The sequence below is a fragment of the Enhydra lutris genome, unplaced genomic scaffold, assembly GCF_002288905.1.
Source record: "Enhydra lutris kenyoni isolate GAN:26980312 unplaced genomic scaffold, ASM228890v2 scaffoldscaffold26, whole genome shotgun sequence".
NCBI classification, from domain to species: domain Eukaryota; kingdom Metazoa; phylum Chordata; class Mammalia; order Carnivora; family Mustelidae; genus Enhydra; species Enhydra lutris.
Genome location: NW_019154110.1, coordinates 7,571,522 through 7,598,836, shown reverse-complemented (window position 1 = coordinate 7,598,836; position 27,315 = coordinate 7,571,522). Strand labels below are relative to the sequence as shown.

The 27,315-nt window shown below is 49.5% G+C and overlaps 1 protein-coding gene across 2 annotated transcripts in view; it reads left to right on the top strand.

Annotated features, from left to right (window-relative positions):
- Positions 1-19,987, top strand: part of LOC111151502 (acid sensing ion channel subunit 2) — a 1,010,285-nt gene extending 990,298 nt beyond the window's left edge. For both annotated transcript variants that reach the window (XM_022509526.1, XM_022509525.1), the window contains exons 4-10: positions 6,821-6,971; positions 8,953-9,009; positions 10,499-10,652; positions 12,785-12,876; positions 16,200-16,279; positions 17,484-17,552; positions 19,316-19,987. In XM_022509526.1, the coding sequence (XP_022365234.1) occupies positions 6,821-6,971; positions 8,953-9,009; positions 10,499-10,652; positions 12,785-12,876; positions 16,200-16,279; positions 17,484-17,552; positions 19,316-19,417 (705 nt within the window). In that variant the 3' untranslated portion in view covers positions 19,418-19,987. The remainder of the gene's footprint in view (positions 1-6,820; positions 6,972-8,952; positions 9,010-10,498; positions 10,653-12,784; positions 12,877-16,199; positions 16,280-17,483; positions 17,553-19,315) is intronic.
- Positions 19,988-27,315: the final 7,328 nt, after the last annotated feature.

Here is a 27,315-nt window from a genome sequence, read left to right as displayed (position 1 = left end):
CCTGTCAACTCGTGACCTCCAAAGAAAGATGAAAGAGTAAAGCAAACCCTGAGAAAGGAAGAAGAAAGAAACCATGAGATTAAAAGAAAAAGGCTCTGAAAAAGCCCTCCTTGGAGTGTTTCTCCCTCCCTTCCTCCCACCAAGTTACTATAGAGGCAATATAGCATGATAAGCACAAGACCAGAGTCAGAAATTCCCAGGTCCATCTGCTGGCTCTGCCACTGAGTAGGTTCGTGATTTTGGTCGGGCTGCTTAACCTTTCTGATGCTCAAGTTTCTCATTAAAAAGTGAGAATAGGAGCATCAAACCTCAAAGGAGTTCTGTGAATGTTAAATAAAGTAAGTATAGAGGCTTTCAGTTCCCAGTCATGGTGGAGCAGCTTAGATCAGACAAACTCTCCTGAAAATATCAATTACAAACTCTACACAAAATATTTTAAAGCTACAATTTGATGGCACCGGGAAGAGATGAAAAGCAGGTAGAAACCGGAAGATACACAGCCCTTGAAGAAAGGGAACCACACAGAGTGAAGCACACACTTAATTCACCTGACCTCCCCTGGAAGGCATGCCAAGTTCTAAGGGAATCCTGAGGATAGAGTTCAAGCAGGAAGCAGCAGCCATTGCATTAAGAAGTCAGAAGTCAGAGTTCAGGGTTGCCTAAATGTCTAAAAACTGGGAAAAGAAATCCTAAAAATGATGGCCCCTCTCCCAGATGGGGAGCTCCCACATTTTTATATAGACTTCCCTAAAGTCCTAGCCTGAACTTCAAACTTCATACAGATGGGGAGAAACTCCAAGAAGCTCAGGAGAAAAACACCGGTTGAAAGAAATGGGAAGAAATTTCAGCAGCTGCCATTTGGGGGGTGGGAGAGACAGACTTGAAATCCAAGTCCAATCAAGTTGGAGAGACTTAATAAAGACCTCAGAACTTCCACTGAAATCCCAGAAGAGTCATTCCTCAGGAGTTAAGATCACATCCCAACACAAAGATCTATAGTCCAGAACTAAAGGCAAAACTAAAATATGCCCATCTATAAACAAAACCTAAACAGAGCCTCCACGAAATCAACGTGATTCACCATTAACTTAACTGCCTGCTAGAACCCAATACTATTCAGTGGAAGATAACTGACCCAGAATCACTATAAAGAGTTATTCACAATGTCCAGTATATAATTAAAAAGGACTATGTCCCCATATGTAATCAAAATTATGAGACATGTGGAAAAAAGAAGGAAAATGTGAAAAAAAAAAAAACAACCAGCCAAAACAGATCCACATATAGACCATGTTGGAATTAGAAACAGCAACTTTAATATAACAATGATGAGCATGTTAAAAAATTACAGAAAGATGTAAATAATGAGAAACTTTTAGACAAGATATGAAAACTTCTTTTAAAAGGTCAACCTACACCTGAAATATATAATTACCTGAAATAGAAAAACTATTGGGATTATCAGAAGACTGGAGAGAAAACAATAAATGAACACCAGACTTGAAGGCAGGTTAACAGAAATCATTCAAATGACACACAAAAAAGAAGAAAAGAGAAAGACTGATAAAAGTAAACAGAGCCCCAGTGATTTCTGAAACAGTATCAGGCAGACCAACATACATATAAATAGGATCCCAAAAAGAACAGAGACAGAGAATGGAGGAGAAAGAATAATTGAAGAAATGTTGTCTAAAAATTTTCTCAATTTGTTTAAAAGCATCATTCCACAGATTCAGGAACCTCAGTGATCTCCAAGCAGGATGAACACAAAGAAAACCACATCCTCGTATGGTACAGTCAAAATCCTGAAAACAAAATAACAACAAAATCTTTTTTTTTTTTTTAACAACAACAAAATCTTAAAAGTAGTCAGAGGAAAAGAGGCATAATACATAGAAAGAAGCAATGGCAAAATTATGACTGATTTCTCATCAAAAACAACAGAGACCAGAAGACAGTGGAATATCTTTGAAATGGTAAAGAAGTCACTTAACAAGCTGGAATTCTATACACAGCCAAAATGTGTTTCAAAAATAAAGACAAAATTAACACATCTAACAGATAAATAAAAACAGAGATTATTTTCCACTAGTGAACCCATACCAAAAGATATGATAATGTTCTTCCACTTGAGAACTGATAGCAAATGGAAATTCAGATCTACACAAAAGATAATGAACAGCAGGGGTGCTTGGGTGGTGAAATCAGCTAAGCATCTGAATCTTGGTTTTGGCTCTGGTCCTGATCTCAGTGTTACCAGATGGACCCCCACATCAGGCTCTGTGATCACTGTGAGTCTGCTTGAGATTCTATCTCTCTCTCCCTCTGCTGCTCATGCTCTCTCTCTATCTCAAATAAATAAATAAATCTTTTTTTAAGTGAAAATGGTATATATGTGGTTAAATTTGAACATAAGTTTTCTTTCCTATCTTAACTTCTCTGCAAGTCAGTGGACTACTGAAGGCAGAAATAGTAACAGTACACTGTAGTGTTTATAACAGATGTAAAATATATGACAGCAATAGCATAAAGGACAGGAAGGGATGTAAAAAGAATTATATGTAGAGTGGTATTATATGAATTCAGAATAGATCTGATAAGTTAAGGAAGCATCTTGTAAATCTTAGAGCAACAACTAAAAATAATAATAATACAAAGAGGAATAATTAAAAAGGCAATAGAGGAGAGGGAATGATTTACAAAAACAATACTCAGTTAACCCAAAAGGAGTCAGGGAAGGTAGAACAAAGGAAGAAATAGCAGTGGAGGGCAAAAAAGAAACAAAGAGCAAGATAGTAGACTTCAACTCAACCGTATCCAGAATGATATTAAATATAAATGGATTAAACCCTCCAATTAAAACTCAAAGATTGTCAGGTAGGGTAAAATAGAAGCATTCAAATAGGCTGTTTACAGGGGATGTACCTTAAAGATAAAAAATATTCTGGCAGGTTAAAAGTAAAAGGGTGGACCAAAAAATTAAAAGAAGAGGAAAAGATAAGTAAGCATAAGAAAGTTGGTATGTCTATATATATACAAAGTAAACCTCAAGACAAATTATTGCATATGATGAAAAGGGTCATTTCACAATGACAACAGAATCAATTTCTCAAGAGGATATCATGACGTTAAATATGTATATGCCCAATGATAAAGTTTCAAAAATACATGAAGCAAGAATAGATGGACCCGAAGGGAGAACCAGAAATATCTATAGTCATAATTAGAGATTTGAACACTTCTCTCTCAGCAACTGATGAAGGACTAGATAAAAATTCAGTGAAGACATAGATGATTGGAGCAACACTATCCAACAACTTGACCAAATTGCCTTTTATTAAACACCTACACCAACAATTATAGAATACTTTTCAAGTGTACATGGAACATTCACCAAAATATACTATATGCTGGACTATAAATCAACCTCAGTAAATTTTACCGGAATGAAACCATGGAGAGTATGTTTCCTGATCAAAGCATAATTAAATTAGAAATCAAAAACAAGGGGCGCCTGGGTGGCTCAGTGGGTTGAACCTCTGCCTTAGGCTTAGGTCATGATCTCAGGGTCCTGGGATCGAGCCCCTCATCGGGCTCTCTGCTCAGTGGGGAGCCTGCTTCCCCCTCTCTCTCTGCCTGACTCTCTGCCTACTTGTGATCACTCTCTCCGTCAAATACATAGATAAAATCTTAAAAAAAAAAAAAGAAATCAAAAACAATAAGGAAAAAGAGGTAATACAAGTTACCAACATCAGGAATGAAAGAAAGAACATCACTACCAATTTTACAGGCATTTTAAAAATGTTAAGAGAATATTATATACAAGTGTATGCTAATAAATTCAAAAACTTAGATTAAATGGACAAATTCCTTGGAAAACAACACAACAAAAACAGCACAAGAAGAATTGGAGAGTCTGATTTTCTCTAAATCTACTAAAGGAATTGAATTCATAATTAAAAAGCATCTCACATACGCACACAAACCCCATCACCAAGTCCAGATGGCTTCACATTTAGGACAGGAATGATACCAAGTCTACACAAACTGAGAAAATAGAGAAGGAAACACTTAAATTTTTTATGAAGTTAGCATAACCACAATACCAAAACCTGACCAGGACAGTACAAGGAAAGTAAAATAAATTCATGATCATTCATCAGCACAGATGTAAAATTCCTCCACAAAACATTAGTAGGTCAAAGACAGCAATAGCTAAAGAGGAGAGTAAATCATGACCAAGTGGGGCTTATGCCAGAAATGCAAGGTGGGTTCAGTATCTACAAATCAATCAGTATCATTCACCTTATTAAGGAAATAATGGAGAAAAACCATGGGATCATCTTAGTGGAAACAGGAAATGCACTTGTCAGCACTCAACACCCATTAACAATAAAAGTGCTCAGCAAACTAGAAATAGGAGAAAACTTTCTCAATCTGAGAAAAGCATCTAAGAAAAACACATATGTCTAACGTATTTAATAGTGAAATAATGAACCCTTTCCTCCTACAATCAGGAACAAGTTAAGAATAGCATCTCTCTTCCATTTTTTCCAACGTTACACAATATACAGTTTCTGGCCAATGCACCAAAGTAGAGGGGGAAAAAAAGAAATAGAGACCAGAAGAGAAGAAATAAAATTCAGCAATAAAAAGGCATAAACTACTGAGACAAGGAAGAGCATGAATGAATCTTGAAAACATTCTGCTAAGAAAAAGAAGGCAGACACAGAAGAGTACATGCTGTACGCTTCTATTTATATAAAATCCTAGAGCAGGCGAAACTAATTTATGACAGAAAGCATATTGGTGATGGCCTGAGGGTTGGGAGGAGACTGCAAAGAGGGGATTTCTTGGGGTAAATAGAACTGTTCTGCACCTCGAATAGGATGGTTGTTACCAGCGTGTACACACTTGTAAAAATTTATTAAGTTGCCCATTAAAATTGATGCATTTTATTACATGTAAATGACATCTTAATGAGGGATTTTAAAAGTAGGAAGATTATACACCATTCAGAAAATTAAAAAGGAAGCCACAAACTATAGGAAGTATAGAGACATTATTCTCAGGCCACATATCTGAAAAAGGACTTGTACCCAGAACATATGGAGTCTCTTAGAGTTTAATAATGAAAGTAAAAAGTTAGCAAGTTTCTTTCATGGGCAAAAGACTTGAGAAGACGTGTCACAAAAGATAATATATGAATGGCCTATTAGCACTTAAAATTGTGCTCAAGATCATCAGTCATCAGAGAACTGCAAACAGAAATGACAACAAGATATACCTACACCCCTACAAGAATGTCTAAAATTAGAACTGTGGACGAAATCAATATTAGGCGAGGATGCAAAGTCACTAGAACTCTCACTCGCTCCTGGTGGGAATGAAAGGTAGTTTGACCACTGTGGGTAATAATTTCACAGTTTCCATACAATCATCCCCAGACCTGTCTTATGAATCAGCTATTCTACTCCTAGCCATTTACCTAAAAGAAATTAAAATACCTGTCCAAACACTGAACTGACTTGTACATAAATGTTAATCGGGACTTTTTCATAATCACCCAAAACTTGGAAACAATCCAAGTGCCCATCCTCAGGTGAATGGATGCAGATTGGGGTGTATTTATACATGGAAAATTATTCAGCAATTTAAAAAAAATGAACTAATGCACATGACCATGTGGACAAATCTAAAACATGTTGTTGAGCAAAAGAAGCCAGGCACAAAGAATAGCCCAGTGTAGATTTTCATCTATATGAAGTCTGAGAACAGACAAAGCCAATCTCTATGGTGACAGAATCCATAACAGAGACTGGCTGGGTGGACGGGGGTTGATTGGAAAGGGACAGGAAGGAACTTTCTGGGGTGATTAAAAATGCCTTGGGTCTTGGGTCTTGGGGCACCTGGGTACCTCAGTAGGCTGAGCAGCTGACTCTTGAACTGCTCAGGTCATGATCTCAGGGTCCTGGGATGGAGCCCTGTGTCGGACTCTGCACTCAGCAGGACCTCTTGAGATCTCTCTCTCCCTCTGCCCCTCCCCCATACTCATGTTTCTCTCTCTCTCCCTCATAAATAAATAAAAAATTTTTTTAAATCTTAAGTCTAGATTTAAGTGATAGGTATGCAGGTGTGCACATTTTTCAGAATTTGTCGAACTGTGCTCTGAAAACATATGCATTGTATTGCTCTTTTATTTCTCAATTTTTTTAAAAAAAGATAGGTATAAAGGACTTAGCTTGGGGCTTAACACATAGTAAGGCTCACAGCTATTAGTTTCCCTCATTCTTCACCTTCCCCGTCTCTAGTAGGCATGTACCATAGGCATGACAGCGTTCTATGGTCACTGGACCTCTGAAAATAAAAATGACATTTTCCCCAAAGAAGTCGGTCCCTAGCATGACCCTGGAGAGTAGCTCTAGTCTGGGCCATGGATCAAAAATAACACTGATTGTGTTATTTCTTCCTGGACCCTCCTGCAGGCCCTAAACCTAGGTCTAGAGTCTCAATGTCCCCAGCCAAGAGGGTAGAATTTAGTTGGGTCATTCCAAGGGACTTGAGATGACGAACTCGGAAGTAGAAAGACAAGGGGCATGTGTAAGAGACTTTGAGATCAGCATTTCGGGGAAGGTTACAAGACAGGAAAACTAGGATTGGAGCCCGAAGCTGAAAGCCTCTGAGCTCAGTGGGGTTAGATCGTTATGCAGGAGATGCGCAATAATTGTTTGTTGACTGAATAAGTGAATGAGTGAGATACTGGGGCTGTCCACGCTGAACCTCCAGGGCTGACTGCTGCCCCCACCTTCCTGTCTTGCAGCTCACATACCTGCCCCCACCCTGGGGCGAGTGCCGATCCTCAGAGATGGGACTCGACTTCTTTCCTGTTTACAGTATCACCGCCTGTCGGATTGACTGTGAGACACGCTACATTGTGGAGAACTGTAACTGCCGCATGGTCCACATGCCAGGTCAGTGCCAGGGGGCAGCCTGGGACCTTGTCTGCACTTCGCACCCCAGTGGGAAACACTGGACCCACTCCACGAGGATCCACAGGGATGCTGTTCTAAGAAGGCTAATATTTGGTTCCAAACACTTGGAGGGCAGATGGAAGCATCCAGGCTAGCAACCAAGGCAGCATCCTGGTGTTCAGTAGTGTCCAGATGTTTGAGGAATGTTCCTTCCAGTGCTCAATATGTGTGCTAATTGTCTGCTGCTCTTACCTCCTAGAGTTCAGTGTCCAGGCATCTGAGTGCTTGCAGTGCTTGAATCCTCGTATGGTACCTATTCAAACACCCAGGTGTCTATTGCTTTCATCCAGATGGTTCCCTTCTTGCATCCAAATCTCTAGCACTCTTTCAAATGAGGCAAAAGTCCATCAGCCAGCAAATAAACGTGCATGTGCTGAGATTTCTGTTGTCAGACTAACAAGGCATGTGGCCATCTCATTAGACGATCTCATTAGAGAGGGTCAGCTAATCAGACACAGAAATGCAGAAGGTGAAGGGTGGGAGGGCCAATTCGAGCAGGAAGAGTTTGGTATTGCAGCAGAGAAGAAAGAGTGACAGGCGGGGGGGCAGGGACATTGGCTTCTAATGCAGATTCCTCCATTCACCTGCTGTGCAACCTGACACAAGTTACTCAGCCTCTCTGTTCTCACCTTCATTATCTTAAAACACAATCATTAGTTGTTATGAGGATAAAATTAGGCTAAAATATAAAAGTGCAAAAGTCAGTGGTCATTGTATTAGCACATGGGGAGAGGAAACCAAAAGTACTATTGACTGATGACCTACTATGTGTTGGGAACGTCACTATGATATTTCATGGCCACTATTTCATAGTGGTATCATACTTTTACTTTATATCAGAAACAGTCCATTATCAGTTGTCTTCTGTTATAACCAATGCTGAGAGGAACATGCTTCTAGCCCAATTCTGATTATTTCATCAGTAATCAACAATTTTCCTAGTAATGTAAATGAATAAGTGTTAATCTTTGAAACTGCCTCTGAGGCTCCCAGAAGACAGAGCGAAAGGGGAAACATAACAGTTAAATTGTTACTGTTGGAAAGGAGGAAACATATCAGCTCTCAGCTCTTGAAAAAGGTGTTCATGGACATAGTAAAGAAAGGACATTGTGATAGGTTTAACTTTAGCCCTTGGAAAAACAGAAAAAAATGTGGAGGGGTGTCAGGATTTCTACAAAGAGACCAGAGAGAAGAATGGAGCACTGTTAAGTGTTACCCGCCTGGAGCTCAGCTAGGGGCAGCAGCCAGTGAGGTTCCCCCACTGAGGGGGCCTGAGCCAAAAGCAAGGAGAAGACTTTAATCATTCCACTCATGACTCTGTTACTGACATCTCGGTTACTAGTGTGGAATTAAGGGCAGAGCAAGAGGAGACTTAGAAAGCAGCCCTTGTTGGAAAGAGCCCTGACCTCAGGGTCAGACTGGCCTGGGTTCAAAGCCCACCTCCATTCCTGCTCCTTCTGGTGTCCTGAGAATGCAGGATACTGAAGCCTCAGGTCTCCCACCAGTAAAACAGACACAGTGTGTCCTGTTTCAGGAGGTACCCATGTGAGTAATAGGCAATGATGCTTGCTGGATGTGGCAGGTGCTTTCCACCACCTCCCTGCTTTCAGCCATCAAGGCTTTCTCACCCATCACCCACCTGAGCTGGCTAGACCAGCACAGCAATCTGGGAGAATAGGCAGACTCTATTATTGCCTACCCAAGCTCAGAGAGCAGAGCAGACCCAATCCCCCGGCTCTGGGTACACTGCACCCCAACTGCCCTCAGGGAGCTCTGATCTGTGGTTCCCTTCCATGGAGGTTCCCCTCCAAATGCTTCCTGGGGACGCTGGCCCTCCTGGCCACAGGATGCGCTCCCCTTCCCCAGCCCAGGAGGGAGACATTGCTGCCTGAGTACCTCTCCCTGTGTCTCTTCTTTGCAGGGGATGCCCCTTTCTGTACTCCTGAGCAGCACAAGGAGTGTGCAGAGCCTGCCCTAGGTCAGTACTGGGGGACAAGGGGAAGGGGCTGAGATTGAGACTTCAGAGGCCATCTCGGGGTGGGAGAAATGGGGTAGACTGGGGAATGGAGGAGGAGGAGAGGCTGACCGGGGCGGGCGGGCGGGGCAGGAGACAGGAGAGGGAGGGAGACTGCAGGGACAGGAGAGGAAGGTGGAGAGGAGGGAGGAGAGAAGGGTGGGGAGGAAACAGACTCAGGGATGCAGACAAGCAGATGAGGGCTGACCAGGCACTGGGGGAGAGAATGGGAATAGAGGGGTGTGGATAGAGATGGGTGAGACTCAGGGGAAATGGAGAGCACTGGGGAACGCAGAGGAGGGGACAGAGATGGAGAGAAGATGGACAGTGGGCATCGGGGTGGGCACCGAAGGAGATGGGGGAGAGAGGAGGGGTGGCCAGCGTGTTTATCCCCTTCGTCCTCCTCCCGCTGGTGCTTGTAGGTTGGAGTCACTGCTGGATTCCCCCACTGGAAAACTTTGGGTGTGGGAGACCCCACAAGCCTCAGGTGCGGGAGATTCTACAACCCCAAAGCTAGACCCACTCCACATGCCTGCTCTCTCCAGACCTGGGAAGTGATTTACAATCAAGACAAGCAGAGAGGGAGTTTAAATCATAGGGACTCAATTTCATTCAGCAGCTGCACTTGCTGGAGTTAAGCCGGGATCTCTCTGGACTCCTGTGTCTAGATGCTTCCAGAAGGACGGGGGTTGGGGAGGGTCACTTAGAGAGAGTGGGAGACTTCTGACCTGTATGAAGACATCTCTCTTCGGAGTATAGATTAGAGAAAATCTATAGATTTATAGATCTAGAGTGGGTAACACTGCGATGATCAGAGAGATGGAAGGAGAAAAGTGATGTCTTTAGCCACCCCGTCCTAAGAGGAAGGGGGAAGCTTGAAGGAAAGAAGCGTTCCTAATGCAGGGAGATTGCTTCTAGGGACAGGAATTGGGGATCTTTGCTTGTGCCCTAACCCAGCAGGCAGACGAGGCCGGCTCTGGCTAGGAAGGAGCCATAAAGGGAATACCACAGAGCCCTGAGTTTCAGAGAAAATGGTCTCCCACATTTGCCCTTGGCTGGAGGCCCACTTTATGGGTGAGCACACTGAGGTTAGGAGCAGAGAAGGCGGCTTTGGGAAGCTGAGGGCGCCAGGCCTCCCTGGGAGCCCGTGCTCCAAAAGTGGGGCCTTTTCAACAATTTTTAAAGGGCAATGTAACAATAAAGGAAGTCAAAGGAAAACAGGACCAAGAGAAACATAGAGTGGGCACTACTTTTTATGAGAGCTCCCACTCTCACCAATCTAGAGCTCAAGCCCAGCTCCCCTTCTCTCCGCAGCGCCCCGCCCCTCTCTGACCCCGGAAGGCATATCCTTCCCGGCCCACGGCCCACGTCCCGCAGCCGGGAGACCCGCCCCAACACCTGCCGGAGCCCCTCCCCAACACCCGACTAAGCCCCGCCCCTCTCTCCCCTCCAGGTCTGTTGGCGGAGAAGGACAGTAATTACTGTCTCTGCAGGACACCCTGCAACCTGACCCGCTACAACAAAGAGCTCTCCATGGTGAAGATCCCCAGCAAGACGTCAGCCAAGTACCTCGAGAAGAAATTTAACAAATCAGAAAAATATATCTCGTAAGCGAAGTGGGCATGGTGGGCAGGGGGAGAAAGGAGGGGTCGAGGAGGAACTGGGGGCGATTTGAGGAAGAGGGCAACGGGAAGCAGTCGGCACCCTTTGGCAGACATTAATTGAACTCGGCTGTGGGCCAAGCTCTGTGTTTAGGACTCAGAAAGCAAAGACAAAGATGGTTAAGACGCAGCCCCCTGGCCTTTAAGGAGCCTGAAGGAGTTTTCCAGGGAGGCCTTGCGCATTCCCTTACATCTGCCAGGAACGCTTTTCCTCTCACACTTTACCTAGCTGGTTCCTCATTGTGCAGGTCTCCATCTCAAGGTCATCTCCTCAAACCCCTGAATGAGTGCCCCGCCCTTTATTTTTCTCTCCAAGCACTCTGGTGTTTTCCTTCAGAACACTCGCCCAAGTGTGTAATTCCATATTCGTGTGTGTGTGTGTGTGTGTGTGTGTGTGTGTGTGTGTGTTCCCCCCTAGACTGAAAGCCCCCTGAAGGCAGGAAGAGCCTTTCCTTTGGTTCTGTGCTGGAGAGTGCCTGGCACACAGTTGGCACTCCAAAAATGTCTTCTAACAATAAATGAATGAGGTCCATGGGAGAAGAGGTGTCCCAGGCAGAGGCTGAGCAGAGAGGATCCATGCAGGGCAGACAAGGGGCGGGCCAGAGAGAGCCAGGGCAGGCCATGTGTCACCTTGTAGGCGGAGCTGGCCATGCGATGGGGGACAGGGAGAGATTTTCCCCCAAGACAATAGGGAGCCTCCAAAGAGCTTCGAGTGGATGGGTGACAGCCTCAAATGTGTATTTTCGACCGCTGCCCTGCTTCAGAACTTTCTACACAGATGGAAATATTCTGAGTCTGTGATGTCCCACACGGGAGCCACTAACCACATGTGGCTCTTGAGCGTTTTAAATGCAGCCTGTGTGACTGAGGAGCTGAATTGTAACTTTTTTTTCAATGTGACTTCGTTTAGCAGTTTTAGGAAGATTCCTCAGGCGGCAGGTGTACAGGACAGAAGGGAAGCCAGAAGAAAGGGCGGGAGCCTGGTAGGAGGCAGGTGCCGTTACCCAGGCAGGGGATGGTGAGCCTTACTTTGAGTGGTGCCTCTGGGAGCCCTGCCGGGGAAGGGGGATTTGCATCTCTCTCACCAGCCACTCCCTCCTGCCAGCACTGCTGCCAAAGCCCAGCCTGGGGCAGCTTTGGCTCAGCAAGTTGAGACCAAGGGGCACCAAAGCTGTTGTGACCAGCAATGAAGGAGACGGCCCCGCTGTTGAGCACATGTTCTGCCAGCAGCGATGACTTTTGCTGCCAAGATGTGTGTTGTTAACACACCTGCCTAAAGGAGTAAAAGGGAACCCCCAGCCAGATCTAGATTTGCTCCCTAAAATCCCTCCCTGACCCTGGCAGTTGACTTGGCAGTGCTAGAGTCGGGGCTCCCACTAGGAGAAGCTTGTTATACATCCAAGTAGGAAGACGCCTGGGTGGCACGGTTGGTTAAGCGTCCGACTCTGGGTTTCGGCTCAGGTCGGGATCTCAGGGTTGTGAGATTGAGCCCCGCATCAGGGTCCACACTCAGTGTGGGAGTCTGCTTGAGATTCTCGCTCTCCCTCTCCCTCTGTCCCTCCTGCTCCTTCTCTCTCTCTCTCTCTCTCTCTCTCTCTCTCTAAAATAAATAAATAAATCTTTAAAAAATAATCCAAGTAGGAACTTGGGTTGGGGAGGCTTTCAGGAGTGGGTACGGAGTACCCAGGAGGTCAGTGGGCTGAAGCAAGGCCAAAGAGTGAAGAGCTTGTCCAGAAAGTACTGAGCTCCCCTAGGGGTGAGGAGCCAGGCAGACCCTTAGGGGGCGCAGAGATCTGGATACCAGGCAGGACTCATGGAGAGGACACAAAGAAGGGACAGCTGAGGGACAGAGGGGCACAGAGCTGATACGTGCCTCTGGTCTGTAAAGAGCACTGGGCTGGGGGTCAGGACTCTTGGTTCCAAGGCCAGCTCTGTCACCGCCCAGCTGTGACTTTGGGCCGTTTGTCACACTTTCGTGGGCTCAGCCTCAGCAGCTGTCAAGGGGAAAGCTGTGTCAGGTGGGCCGTGTGGCCCCTGAGGGTTCTCACTGTGTATGGTCCTGAATATTCCCTCTACAGAGAGAACATCCTTGTCCTGGATATATTTTTTGAAGCTCTCAATTACGAGACAATTGAACAGAAGAAGGCATATGAAGTCGCTGCCTTACTTGGTAAGTCAGTGTCCATTGCTCGAATTTTCACAGGTCATGGTGGGGCGTGGGGAGGAGGATGGGCAGCAGGGTAGACAGGCAAGCGGGTAGATAGATACATTTTTGGAAGAGTCTGGCCTTTTCACGTTCTGATTACTCTCTCTGTCCCAGAATGGGAGGGACTCCGGTGTGGTGGGCGCGTATGTCCCAGTTCATGCTCCAATGTAGGCCTCAGTTTCTCCATTGACACAACGAGGCAAGTGAGCTAAAAGGTCTCTTGGGGCCTTTCCAGCGCTGCCCTGTTGGATTCCGTGGTCTTCTGTCCCAAGGTTGGAATGAGCCTCAGGGCCACAGCGGGGGAGAGGGAGTGGTCCAATGGAGCAAAGGCTGCGCTGTGGGCGGTCCCCAGGCAGTGAGGGCCCCAGATGGAGCCCAGCCTGGAAAGCAGCATCACAGCCTGGAGGCCAGATGTTCCCGGTGGACTGAGTCCTTTGTCAAACACAGAAGAAGGGCCACACAACCCCAGATGTCTACAGACCTGACTGCCAGCCCCACACAAGGTCACACCAGCAACCCTGGCCACGTGAGCAAGTAAGGGATGGGGGATGTTCATTTCAATCCCGCCCCGCCCAGGGCAAAACCCACAAGACTCCCGAAGGGGCCAGTTAAAAGATCTGCCTCTGGGGCCCTTCTCCCGACTCCTACTCACTCTCAAGAAAGGACATGATGCTGTCCCTACAAAGAGAATTAGCTGCACTTGGATCTGTGAGCGGGACCCTGGCGGAGGGGGATGGCAGTTGTAGAGGAAAACAGACAGGCACAGGATCAGACCACTGCATACCAACTAGAAGAATGAGAGCACGTGGCCTCTCCTCACTGAACATCAGGTCCCTTCTCTGTAAAATGGGTCTAATAAAAGTACTTGATGATTTTGTTGTGATGGTTAGCTGGGAGAGAGCACCAGCCCACAGACTGTCCATAAAGAATGGTTTCTGGTACCTGGACAGTCACCATGCCAGGCACCCAGGTTCCAGCTGCTTCACATGCCATCAGAGGATCTCTGCACCTCTCCCAGGAGACTGGGGGCTTGGCCACAGCAGACACTCAGCTGGGTTAAGGTGGCTGCCACTTGGGTCTCAGACACTGTTGTGGCCAAAAGGGACTGAACCAAGAGACTAACACTTTGGACTCAAGGTAGAGGTCATGCTCTGGGGATATAGACCCCCTCTCCCTACCTCTGTCACCTTGTCACCTTCATTTCCTAAGGAGAACTCAAGACAAGGTTCTTCCCTCCCCTCCCCAACACAGGCTCACTACTCGCTCTCTCACACACACATACACACACACACACACACACACACTGAGGAGGGTCTGAGTTCTGGATCTGTCAGAAAGGATAGCTTCTCTCTGCATCAGCTACGAGGACAAGCGTGTTCCCAGCGTCTTGTTCCCGCCCAGAATAGCCTGCTGAGAAGATCACGCTGCCATCTGTACCGCCTGTGATGGGAGCTTGCGCTCGCAGACCCTCAGCCATCAGGCCCTTCCCTCAGCACCGTGCAGCCCACCCTCCCCACGCTGGGCACCCTGCACATGCCCTCAGGCCACACAGAGCACACCCCACTCCAAAGCTTACACACACACACACACAAACACACACAAACACACACAGGCCACGTGCGGTAGAGGCACATCTGCACAGACGCACTACGTGATGGCAGACTCAGTCACGTACACCTGTCCATACACGCAGACATGCTCCCACGGCTTCTGCACACTCTCACACGCGATGCCCACCTCCACAACGCCACACTCACACACACTGGGACCTCTCAGCATCCCTACCCTAGACCAAATATCCACCTGCCTAAAGCCATGGACAGCCAGACGTGCTCACACAGAGTGCCCTGATGCATACCCCACACTCGGCCACACCGCATGCGCGTCCAAACACACACCTCACACCTGACAGGTACATGGGTAAGTACACACTCCCCAGGGCATGAGAGAGAGAGCAGGGGGAGAGGAGGGAAGGGAATCATTGGGAGCTCAGCTCCAAGCCCCACTGGGAGGAGCCCCCTCCTCGCCCTCTCTGCCTGCTCACATGGGACTGTGGTTGTCGGCCTGCCCTGCCATAGTCAGGGATGGAGCGGGCAGATGGAGCCAACAGAATGTTCTCAGACCAAGAGCCTGTGGTCTCCAGGAAGACTGGGCACCCATCCTGGCAGCACCCTCCTTTCCCAGCACTCTCCCTGCTTAGCCCAGCAGCTGAGAGTCAGAGTTTCCAGGTGCCAGGACCTCACAGTGGTCTCCTCTCCCCTCCCCTCCAAATGTCCTTTGAAGGCAAAGCTACCGAGAAGGTCAGGGTTTCCAAAATCACACGGCAAGCCAGTGGCAACTCTCCAAACTCAGACCCTCCGAGCCCTCTGCTCTACCACACTGCCTCCAGAGCAAAGCATTGGGACTTTGGGGGGACCAGAACCCCGTAGTGAATCTGAGATAGGGACCCTCCCCCTACAAACACTTAGGTACACACAGGTAACATCTCGTATTCAGTTTTAAAGGGTCTCCGACCATCCACAGCCCCCACAGGGGAGTTGTTCTCAAGCCCTGGTGGGTGAGAGAGCCCTGGGAACTTAAAAAATCCTGACTTCCAAACCCCAGCCCCAAGAGTCTGATTTTATAGACCCGGGGTAGGTCCAGACATCTACACTGAGTACAGGTGTCTCAGGAGGGAGAAGACCCGGAGACCAGTCAAGAAAGACTTTGGTCAGTCAAGAGAGACTGTGCACCCCACAGCAAGAACTCCTACTCTAGAGAAAGACCAGATTGAACATTTACCCTCAGGTGGGAAAGTGAGGGGATGCTTCCTATGACCTTATCCCAAGGGTGAGAGGTGTCCTGAGTTGGTCCTGGAGGCCTTGTCATGATGGGTGAGGGAAAGGGGTCTCTTGGGTCATTGTTCCCAAAACCCCCAACCATGGCACCCAACCCATGAGACTTGGGCTAGACTGCCCTTGCCCCAGGCAAGGACCACACACTTCTTGTCTCTATTCCCAGCCCAGAGCCAAAGAAGGGCCCTCTCCATGTGATTCTGAAGGTAAGTGAATAAGCCTGTTAGCCTGTGAGGTCTACTCCAGGTCCTCCAGTAAGCCCTCAAGTTCATTCTCATCACCACTGGGTGCTGTGCAGTGAGAGAGGGAGTTGTCCAAGGCTTGATCTGTCCCCGGGCCAGGCTCGCCATAGAAGGGGAACTGTTGCAAAGGTCTGGTTTCTGAGTTCGTCTCACCCCTTCCTAAAAGCGCTGTGACTAAAGCCAAAATCTTTGATCTTTTCTCTCTTTCCAGGTGATATTGGTGGTCAGATGGGATTGTTTATTGGTGCTAGTATCCTTACAATACTAGAGCTCTTTGATTATATTTATGAGGTAAGATTGGGGTTGCTCGTGGGGAAGTGACCATATGCTGGGACCCTTGTCCTGCCTGGATGTTCAGAACCAAAGCGTGGGGGAGAGGATGGCCTCTCTCCACCCAGAGCCTGCTTTCTTCTCCCTGTCCATGGAGATTGTCTATCACCAAGTCCTAGGCAGGGAGGAGGGGTGGGCCCAAGAGAGACGGAAGCCGGCTCCTATCCTCAGGTTGCTGTAAGAGCTGTGGGCTGTCTACACTCAAGGGAGGGAGAGGAAGGGTTGAGAAGGAGAAGAGCCAAACCTCAGGCCAGCTCTGAGCCCCTCCCACACAAGGCCAGCTGTTGTGGCTTCATACATGTGTGTGTCTGTGCTCACACACTCACAGCACACGCACACACATGCCCCCCATACACACACACTTCTGCCACACTTACATACATCACCCACAAACACACATGCACACTATACACATACCACTCACACATACACGCTGCAGCCACACAACACACACACCTGCCCTCCGGCTGGCCCGTCACCTGAGTAGTGCGTGTCTGGGTGCAGGCAGGTTTAGAGAAGGGCCATTTCCTGGCGGAGTCCATCAAGCCTGAGCGAGCAAGAAGAGTAAGAGTACGATCCTTCAGCGTCCCCAGGACCACCTGAGTTTTGTGCGGCAAAGGAGCCTGCAGAGGGCTGTCCTTGGCCAAGGCCAAATGGGAACCCCTGTGGGGAAGTGGAGGACCCCTGAGACCAGGGTCCTTGGGAGTGCCACACTCCACCTCCCAGCATGGTGACCTTGTTCCCCAAACCCAAATCAGGCCCTAAGGCCAGATCTTACTCTGCTTTGTTTATTAATTTTTGTGAAATAAAGGCTTTTGCTGTAAAAAGTGATGGAAATTACAACATACCAGGGAACACGTGGAATGCCTACCCTTTATCGCTAAGAATCAAATGTTATGGACTCATGGGTGCCCTGATCTTACAAACGAGTGGGGCTGTCAGGCCTCATCCCTGAGGCCCAGCCTCAGAAACGGGCTCCCGGGCTGCTCACGCACACCCCCACCTGGTCCCCAAGAAAAGACAGTCCTGATGCCAGATGGGGCCCTCCTGTGACCTCTTGCAGGCTCTGGCTCCTACACCAATACCTCACCCAGCCCAGGGAGGTCCCTCTGCCTTCTCTCCCCCATCCCCCAGCCTGACCAACCCCGTCCCAATTCTCTTGCAGCTGATCAAAGAGAAGCTCTTAGACTTGCTTGGCAAAGAAGAGGACGAAGGGAGCCACGATGAGAACGTGGTAAGGGCAGCGCCCATGCTGTTGGTTGCTCGGTCCCCCAGCCTCTGCCGGCCTTATGAGACCAGAGGTCAGGGCCAGGGCGGCAGGAGGGACAGACCTCACTGCACACTTTAACTTGGCTCATCAGGGACACACCCACTGAGCCCCGGGGCTTGATGGTGAGCACTGGATGCAGCGATCCCAGAGATGCTTGCAAGGGGAGGTCCTGCCTGGCCCATTTGGGCTTGTCCCGGACCCAGAGGGCTACTGCTCTCATCTCATGCCTTGGGAGACACAGGGAAGCTCTGCGCCCTTATTCCTCGGGGTAGCAAAACACAAGTAAGGATGTCACTGGTACTAGACTCCCTTTGAAGGGGACAGGGAGCTCGGGACCCCATGAGGTGGGGAGCAGCCGTGATTCCCATCAAAACTGCCAACTACTCGGGGCCAGAGCTGTGTATTTGACGCCCTTGAGGCCCAGAAGCCCCGGGTCCCCTGGCTGGTGAGTGACAGAGCTGGGCGCAGAGCCCCCTGACCACGGCCCACTCTGCCTGCCTTCCCTGGAGCAGTCACAGAGGCAGCACCTTTCAGGGCTGTCCGCTCTCCTTCCCAAACTCAGCCTGCTCCCAGCTCATGCCTGGGACACCCACTAGGTGGCCGCCCTGCCGGCCCTCCCCTCTAGCCCAAAGTCAGCAAATCCCAACTGAGGCCAGCCCCTCCCCCCAGACAGGCCCCCATTTCTGTTCCAGACCCTAGTTCTCCAGCCACCTCCCAGGCGGAAAATCTCTGCCTTGGTTCCCTCGGGCCCCTGCAGCTCTGGTGACCCGAAGATGGCATCTGTGGAGGGGAGGGCAGGCAAAAGGGGCCCAGGCTCTGGGCTCGGGTCCCTGTTTCCCAGCTGCCTGCCTGAGCATCTGCAGACCCACAGGAACCTGGGGGTGGGGGGTCATTGGGATTGAGCGGCCCCTGCCTCTAAAGTGGGCAGCAGTGCCTCCTTTGTAGGACGTGCTCTGCCAGTGGAGGTTCCCTCCCCCTCCCCACCTTCCCTCTGCCCTCAGAATGTCACAGTCACAGCCTCCCTCTGCTGCCTCCCCTTCCCCCAGCCCCATCCTCTCCAAGTCTCCCCCACATTCTTGGCACAGCCTCCTAGGCAGTGTCTGCTCCCATTCCTCCCAGCCTCTAGCCCTCTGCAGCCGGGCAGTCACTGGGAAGACTCAAGGCCCTCCCAGCCCCGCCCTGCTGAGACTGCTTTCTTTTTGGGGCCAGCTGAACCCTAAAGGTCCACTGGGGAGCCGTGACTACTCCGGTTCTGACTTTTGGGGGCCTTCCCACTTCCTACTTGGCCTCAGCCAGTGGAACCCCCTGCCCCAAGCCTAGAGCCCCAGAGGCTCTATCTCCCCCACTCCCAGAACCCCTCCCAGGATTCCTCCTGCCTCAGAGCTAGAGAGCACTCAGAGGTAGCTTTGGGCAGTACCTTAGGGGCACGTCTAGAAGAGAAGTTCAAACCAGCCGCTGAGCCCCGTCACCAGGGAGCCCTCTCCCCACCCTGGGGGCACCTAGGTGGGCAATGGTGAGGACTCTGTGAAGACCCCCGCCCCGCCGGTCTCGTGCCCCACAACAGCACCGCAGCCCCTGAGATGCCTGGGGCAGGAGCAGCAGGGGGAGCCCCGGGAGAGCCCACCAGCAGGGGGGCCTCAGCTCCCAGGGCCTTGGCTGGGCTGCCAGCGGCATCACGACACCATTTACAGGATGAGTTTCAACCCCCGCTGTCCCCTTCCCTCCAGAGCACTTGCGACACGATGCCTAACCACTCTGAAACCATCAGCCACACTGTGAATGTGCCCCTGCAGACGGCCCTGGGGACTTTGGAGGAGATTGCCTGCTGACAGCCCTCGGACCGCCCGGCAACCCCCAAACAGACCTGGAGGCCCAAGACCCAGGACAGGGGACAGCAGGCGCAGGTGGGATGGCCCCTGGTGACAGAAAGAAGAGCCCCCTATGCACACATAGCAAACTCTCTGCCAAAACCTCGCTGCGGCCACGTCTGACGCGACGTGTCCTCGGGCCCCGCCGTGCATCCCTCTTAGGAGAAGTGAGTCACGCTCCGGAACTGTCCGAGAACCCACCTGCCATCACATCTCACTGCCAGATGTACAAAGCACCTGCATGCTGAGACCGCTCACGGCACCACCTCCCCGTCTGTCTCTCTACCTGACTCCTCCACGTGCTCCCCGGTGGCCGCTCTGCGGCCACCCAGCGGGATCAGGTTCTAGCCCCGAAGTCACCACCCCGTAGCCACGCTGGGGTCGCAGCTGCACAGTCGAGAGGGAAAGCGCGGAACTCTCAACCACGTCCGGTCCTTGTGTACTTCGTGAAGGTTCTGAACCTGCCCTCAAACCCCTGCCCTCTCCTGAGCTGGCCCCTGGGCTGACCAGGGCTCCCCACCCCAACCCCCACCCCCCACCCCTGTCCCGTCCCAGCGCCTGGTGGAGGCAGGGTGGCCTGGGCGACTCCAGCACTCATCCATGGGACCCACGTCATTCTGCTGTCCCCGTGACCTAGCTTGTACAGTCCAATTCTGTTTCTTCTTCGGGGGGGCTTGTTTTGTTTGTCTGTCGGAGATCTGTTTTGTTTGGTTTTTACTTTCCGAATTTGGGTTTTGATGTTCTGAGGTTTGGTTTGATTTAGTTTTTCCATTTTCTCTGGCATTTATTTATTCGTGCTTCCAGTCACGGTCATATTAAAAGCTGGTCTTGTGGAAACAGCTGGTTGGTGCTGCCTCGTCCCCCAGGTCTCTCCCCACTCCCTCCCCCGACCAGGCCGGCCAGGTCAGAGCCCACAGATTACATACATGTCAGGTTCCCTGCACCAGCGCCTGCTGTTACAAAGTGTCTAGAGGGAATGCACTTCTAGTCTGTTCTGAATCTTTAAAAACTATTGACTGCAGCCTTGTAAATGACTATTAACACGTCACAGCTTGTGGTCTGAATGGCACTGTTGCGGACCATAGACCTGTGGCTTGAAGAGAGGGAGGCAGAGAACGATGCCTAAACCTAAAAACCATGAACGAAGCCTTCCCACCCCTCTGCTCCTCCATCCTCTGTCTCAACGCCTCTGATCCTGTCAGTGAAATCGAGCTGTCCCACACGGCAGCCTTTCCAGACCCTCTCTCTGTACCCCACCTCCTCACCCCCCATCAGAGGTCACACTGGCTTTCTGCTTGGCTCCGCACAACGGCTGAGGGGATGGTCAAGGGGGAAAGATGGGGGTAGGTGCCTCATGGGGAGAGGGGGTGCCCTTTCAAGCCCCTCCCAACCAAAAGGGGCTTTCTGTCTGGGCAGAATCCTTGCCTTCATGGCATCACGCTGATTCCCCACTTCCCCCATTCAGGGGCTGCCCCCAAAGCCCCGCAGAAAGGCTTCGTGTGGCGTGTGCCTTCTTTTTCACGCACAGGTGCACAGAAAGCACTGGCTGGACCGGGAGTTCGGGGCTCTGGCCCCAGCTCTGCCTCCCGATCTCTCTGCTGATCTCAAACCCCCTCGGTCCTCTGACCCCTCTCCCCTCCCCATCTGCTCACGCAAGAAGACTGGTATTTCCCCAGCCACCAGCTGAAAAGAGCCTGGCACCAGGAGTTAGCAATGCTGTCCCCAGGGCCTTCCCGCAGTAGCTGTGTGACGATGGCCATGTGCTCGTCTCTGGACTCAGCTCCCTCAATTTGAAGATGAAAATAGCGTACCTGTGTCTTCACGCATGATCTCAGGAGGGACCTTCATACTCGAGGCTCATGATAGAACTGCTGTCCCTGCTCAGGGGGACACGTCAAAGCAGCCACACCCAGACCGAGGCAGTGGCCAGGGGGCGGCTGGGACACAGCATCCCTGAGATCCCTCCTCCCAAGCACCCTCTCAGCTGGGCTTGCCCAAGGCTGTCGGCAAAGCCGGGCTTTAATCCTTAGGAGCCAAGTGCAAGGCTGCTGGAAGGCGCCCTGTTTTTGTCCTACTGCGGCTGTAACAAATTACAGCAGATGTAGTGGTTTAAATGCAACTGTGTTGCCTTCGAGTTCTGGAGGTCACAAGGCTGGCGCGGATGTCACTGGGCTACAATTTGTGTCAGCAGGGCTATGCTCCTTCTGGAGGCTCTAGAAGAGAAACCATTTCCTCACCTTTTCAAGCTCCTAAAGGCCACCCACGTTCCGTGGCTGTTGGCCTCTTCTTCTGTCGGCCAACCCAGCAATGGTGGGTGGAGTCCTTACGTCACACAGCCGTGACTTCCTGGGTCACCTCTCCCTCTATCCCAGACCCTCTCCTGCCTCCCTCCTCCACTTTTGAGGGACTCCTATGATTAGACCAGGCCCTCCTGATAACCCGTGATAATGTCCCCATCTCAAGGTCACTAACTTAATCACAAATGTCAAAGTCTCATAGGGTAATGTGTTCACAGGCTCCAGGGATTAGGACGTGGCCATCTTTGGGAGGCATTAGTCTACCTACCAAAGGCCCTTTGGACCATGTAGCCTACTGCCCTCGTTTTCCAAATGAACAGACCCAACAGAGGAGGGGAGGGACTTGCCTAGCATCACACAGTGGGTTAATGGCCTTGCCAAAGCTACACGTACAAGCTCCCAGGCTCATAATTCCATCTCTAGACCCATCAAAATGCACAAAGCAAGATGAACTGAAAGTGATCATTTTTTCCAGACTTTCCCAGGGCGTGGAAGTCCCTCTCCTTAAACAAACACACGCATCACTGCATCAGGCTGGAAAATGTCTTTCCAGTGCCCAGACTGTCAGACGCAGAGGAACAGTGAGTGTCCTCAGACCGCTCCCATCGGGGACAGGAACAAATGAAATGTCTTATTCAGTGAGTTGGGAATCTACGGGAGGCTTCTGTCTTGTTCCAGTTTAACAGTTTCAAAAATGTTTTGAAAATTTATGTCTTAAGATACAATGTGAACTGCTTCATTGGATTTGGGGCTTTCTTTTCAAAAAAGAAAGAAAGAAAAAGAAAGAAAGAAAAGAGAAAGAAAGAAAGAAGGAAGGAAGGAAGGAAGGAAGGAAGGAAGAGAGGGACTTCAGATCAATTTGTAATAGAGCACAGAATATTTTAGAAGGCTGGGATTGCTTCGGGCCTCACATATATACACGCCCCTTCCGATTTGGAGATTCTGGTTTTGTTCATCTTGGAGCAGGTCTACAGACTTAACCTGTTCAAAGGGGAAAAGATAGGAGATTCAAGAGAGCCAATTAATAGCCTACTAACCAGTTGTTAGTAATAGCCTACTAACAAGTCGTTAGTGATAGCCTACTAACCTGTCACTAGTAATAGCCTACTAATAAGTCGTTAGTAATAGCCTACTAACCAGTCACTAATAATAGCCTACTAACAAGTCATTAGTAATAGCCTAACCAGTCACTAGTAATAGCCTACTAACCAGTTGTTAGGAATAGCCTACTAACCAGTCATTAGTAATAACCTACTAACCAGTTGTTAGTAATAGCCTACTAACAAGTCATTAGTAATAGCCTACTAATCAGTTGTTAGATCCTACTAACAGATCGCTACTAACCAGTTGTTAGCCAAAGACAGAGTTGTATGCCTGAATGCTTGGGAGTGTTACGGTGTTTTTTCTTCTCATTTCAAACAAGTAGCCATGGGTGTAATCATTTCCTTAGTGAAGACGTGGAGACGTTTGGTAGACAAAGGAGACTTGGGGATGTGTCATGTTTTCTAGAGAGACCCCCCCCCGCCACCAAAGATGTCAGGAAGACCAGGAATGTGGAGCAGTCACAGACCCAAACCGCAGGTGAAATTATCAGTCATCTCAAAGAACCAGATCAATCGATCAATCAAATAATGGCACATAACCTCAGAAGGAGAATCCGCAGGGCTTGCCACAGTGAGGGGCAGCCAAAGGAAGAAACATTTCCGTGAGCAGCCACGCCAAGGACGGGGCTGGCTCTTTGCACGCTGTTGCTTTGTTGTTTTTGGCGGAGAGAAACTGGAGTGATTTTCTTTTCCTCTTTCCAGCTCGAAGCTATTTTTGTAAGAGTCTTTATCACAAACACGCCTAGCCAGAAAGGTTCACAGAGGGGCTCTGGAGAGCGGTTCTTGGGGAGGTGGGAAGGAGGAAGTTCAGGGGCAGACACCATCCAGGGGTGTGATCTGGGCGGCTACTGTGTTTGCTCAGGGGACACTCAGCTCAGCCTGCCTGAGCCTAGAGGCCCAAGGAGAAACCTGAGACCTCTTCCTCCACAAACTCGGAGATTTTAATTTGATTCTGCGAATTAACCTCGGAGCAGAGGTGAGGATCCCCAGAAAATACCAGTTACAGTATAGAAGCGGCGGCTCCTGGAGGCCACGGAAGCTACCAGCCCTGATCCACTCACAGCCAGGGCAACCCAGCACTGCCTAACAAGTTTCCCGGCCTAGCGGGGAAGGGGAGACACAGGAAGAACACAGGATCACTATTTATTTCAACTCCCATTGATTTGCTGTCCATTATGCACCAGACACTTGCCCCCAAGAAATTTATTATCTGAGCAGGGATGCTGACAAGTAAACAGGTGACTACAAAGATGAACCCAAGTTCAGGGAACGAGAGCACAGCAGAGGCCAGGCTTGTGGGATGGGGAGTGCTAGAGAAGGGATGCCACCATGTAGGTCCAGGGAACCCGAGCAAAGAAGGGAAAGGAGGAAACGTCCAAAATGACCACTTAGGCACAGGCAGGTGCAAAGGATGAGGGGCGGGTCAAGGCTGAAGCCCTCAGCTCCTTCCCCTGCTCTCCGTGTGTCTGTGAAGATACTTCCCAGCCGAGGGTTGATTTATTTAGCAAATGATTCTCTCCCCATTCATTTGAGACTCCTGGCACATGGAATCATTTTGTGCACACATTTGAATATTCCGAGGGCTAATAGGTTGGGCACATTTGGGGCCAGAAAGTCCCTGGGGACCAAGAAAACAGGTCAGTGGGAACCAACCCAGCCTGAGGACAAATGGGAGGAGGGGAGACTCTTACTAATGCAATTTAACATTTGTGGAAATCTGTGCTCACCAACTTTGCAAGAGGGAAGCAACAGTGAAAAAGGCTTTGGACAGAGAGTCAAAGGATTGGCTTTTCAATCCATTTCTGCCATAAACGGACCATATAACACTGGGCAATGTACTTCACTTCTCTGGGCCTCAGTTTCCCCCTCTTTAGAAGAAGAGGAGGTGGAAAACAAACAGATAAGCCTTTGGTGTGCCCCAACTCTAACGGTCTATGAGTGTAAGCTGAGAATGGGGGTCAGGCATCCCAGCAAGTATTTAATGATGCTGGGTTTGGGGGGGTAATTATGAGGATTAAATGAGCTAGGGTAAATACCTTCTCTCTTTTCTTCTTTTCTTTTTTTTTCCCGTAAAACACTGATTGTTCATCTTGTTTGGATTCAAAATAAGGTGAAAGCTATGAGCTCTCTCCCCAGGGGAAAAAAAAATGCACATGGTCACAGAGATATACATGCACTTTTGCTTCTTACTTCAGGAGGCTTGTGGACCCCCCCACCCCGGAGCCCATCTGTGATCCTCCAGGGGTGCCCTGAGGCGAGGCAAAGGCTCCCTGGTCCAGGAAGTGCCAACCTCTCCTCCATAAAAGGGCCATCGCGCCACAAAGAGCAACCAACATTTCTTCTCCTAAAATGACATAATGGCTGTCATTTTTCAATTTACAGGAGGGGAAAAAAGAAAGCTAGATAGGATTTGATCAATTTCAAGTTTTTCCTCCCATAATTTTTTTTTAAACCTTCGGCACCTGCTGCAGCTTGTGTGCTAATGAGCTCCCACAGATGGCAAAATGAATGAGCGAGCAGAAAATGAATATGAACAGAGAACCTTGAGATGTGATTTCATAAAAATTATTTTATGCATGCAATGATTTCGAGGGCCAAGGAGACCTGCATACATAGAAAGCAACAGCAGCATCGCTTGGCAGACCTCCCCATGGCCTGGTTCTTGAAACATGGCTGCCGGCCCGACTGTGTATGTGCAGGAAATGCATGCCTTGTGGTCCCCAGCTGCTGTTGAGCCCCGGACACACACACACACACACACACACACACACACACACCACTTTTGACATCTCATTCATTTCTGAGCAGGAAAGTAATGGTGCTTCTTTAAAACACAGAACACCGCCGCCACCACCACCACCAAAAGAGCCTTGAAAATGTATGTGAGTGATGCTTTGGGATAGGGAATTTGGCTGCCTTGTGTCCTTGAAGCTGCTCTCCACACCATGCCTCTGAAGGAAGTGGTTCTCGTGGCCCACTTCTCACCGTCACAGGTCATTTGTCTTCCGTGGCATTCGGACTTCGTGGTTTCCTTTCCAAAGGAATTAAAAGAGAGGCCCATGACAAAGTGAGTGGTGGGCATCAAAGCATACCCAACTGAACCAGCCTTAGAGGGAAGAGGTCAAGGAACAGCTGGAAGGAGATATCCCAATGCCAGGAGGGGTCTCTGCCCAGAATCTCTCACTCTGTGGGCATTTTCTGCATGCCAGTCACTTCTGTTTCTATTTCCCACTGTCTCCCCTCTCCTCCTTCTCCTCATTCTTGGAAAAAATTTTTGAGGACATGGCACTGACCTCCCAAGTACACCCCAGTCACCAGGACAGGCAGGACATGGGCCCACCATTCTTCCCCAGGGGGGACCCCCAGAGCACAGGGAAACCAAACAAAGGGCCAGTATTTCATTCTTTTTTTTTTTTTTTAGTTTATTTATTTATTTATTTATTTGACAGAGAGAGAGATCACAAGTAGGCAGAGAGGCAGGCAGAGAGAGGGGTAATCAGGCTCCCTGCTGAGCAGAGAGCTCAGTGCGGGCTCAATCCCAGGACCCTGAGACCATGACCTGAGCCGACGGCGGCGGCTTAACCCACTGAGCCACCCAGGTGCCCCAGGGCCAGTATTTCTTAAGCCCTCACACTGTGCCAGGCCATGTACTCAGTGTCTCACTGCTCTGTGTTATGTGATCAATGCAATATTGTGAGATGGTCTTTATCAGCTCCCCTTGTCCCTGAGGACCACTGAGGCTCAGAGAGGTGGGGTGACTTTCCCAAGGTCAGGCAGTCAGGATAAGAGGGAAAAAAAAACAAACAAAACCAAACATTGTGCCAGCTCTTCCCAATTCATGCTGAACTTCCTCTGTAAGACATGGCCAAGGAGGAGGAGGAGTCAAGATGGCGGAGAAGTAGCAGGCTGAGACTACTTCAGGTAGCAGGAGATCAGCTAGATAGCTTATCTAAAGATTGCAAACACCTACAAATCCAATGGGAGATCGAAGAGAAGAAGAACAGCAATTCTAGAAACAGAAAATCAACCACTCTCTGAAAGGTAGGACTGGAGGAGAAGTGAATCCAAAGTGACAGGAAGATAGACCGCGGGGGGAGGGGCCGGCTCCCGGCAAGCGGCGGAGCAGCGGAGCAGCGGAGCACAAAATCAGGACTTTTAAAAGTCTGTTCCGCTGAGGGACATCGCTCCAGAGGCTAAACCGGGGTGAAGCCCACGCGGGGTCAGTGTGGCGTCAGGTCCCGCAGGGTCACAGAAGGATCGGGGGTGTCTGAGTGTCGCAGAGCTTACAGGTATTAGAACGGGGAAGCCGGCTACAGAGACAGAGCCGAGGAGTGAGCTCTAAGCTCGGGGTTACCTTGAACTGGTCACAGGCTCGGTCAGCTCGGAGCGCGGCCGGAGGCCAGGGTGACGGGAGTAATTGGGCGCTATTCTCTGAGGACGCACTGAGGAGTGGGTCCTG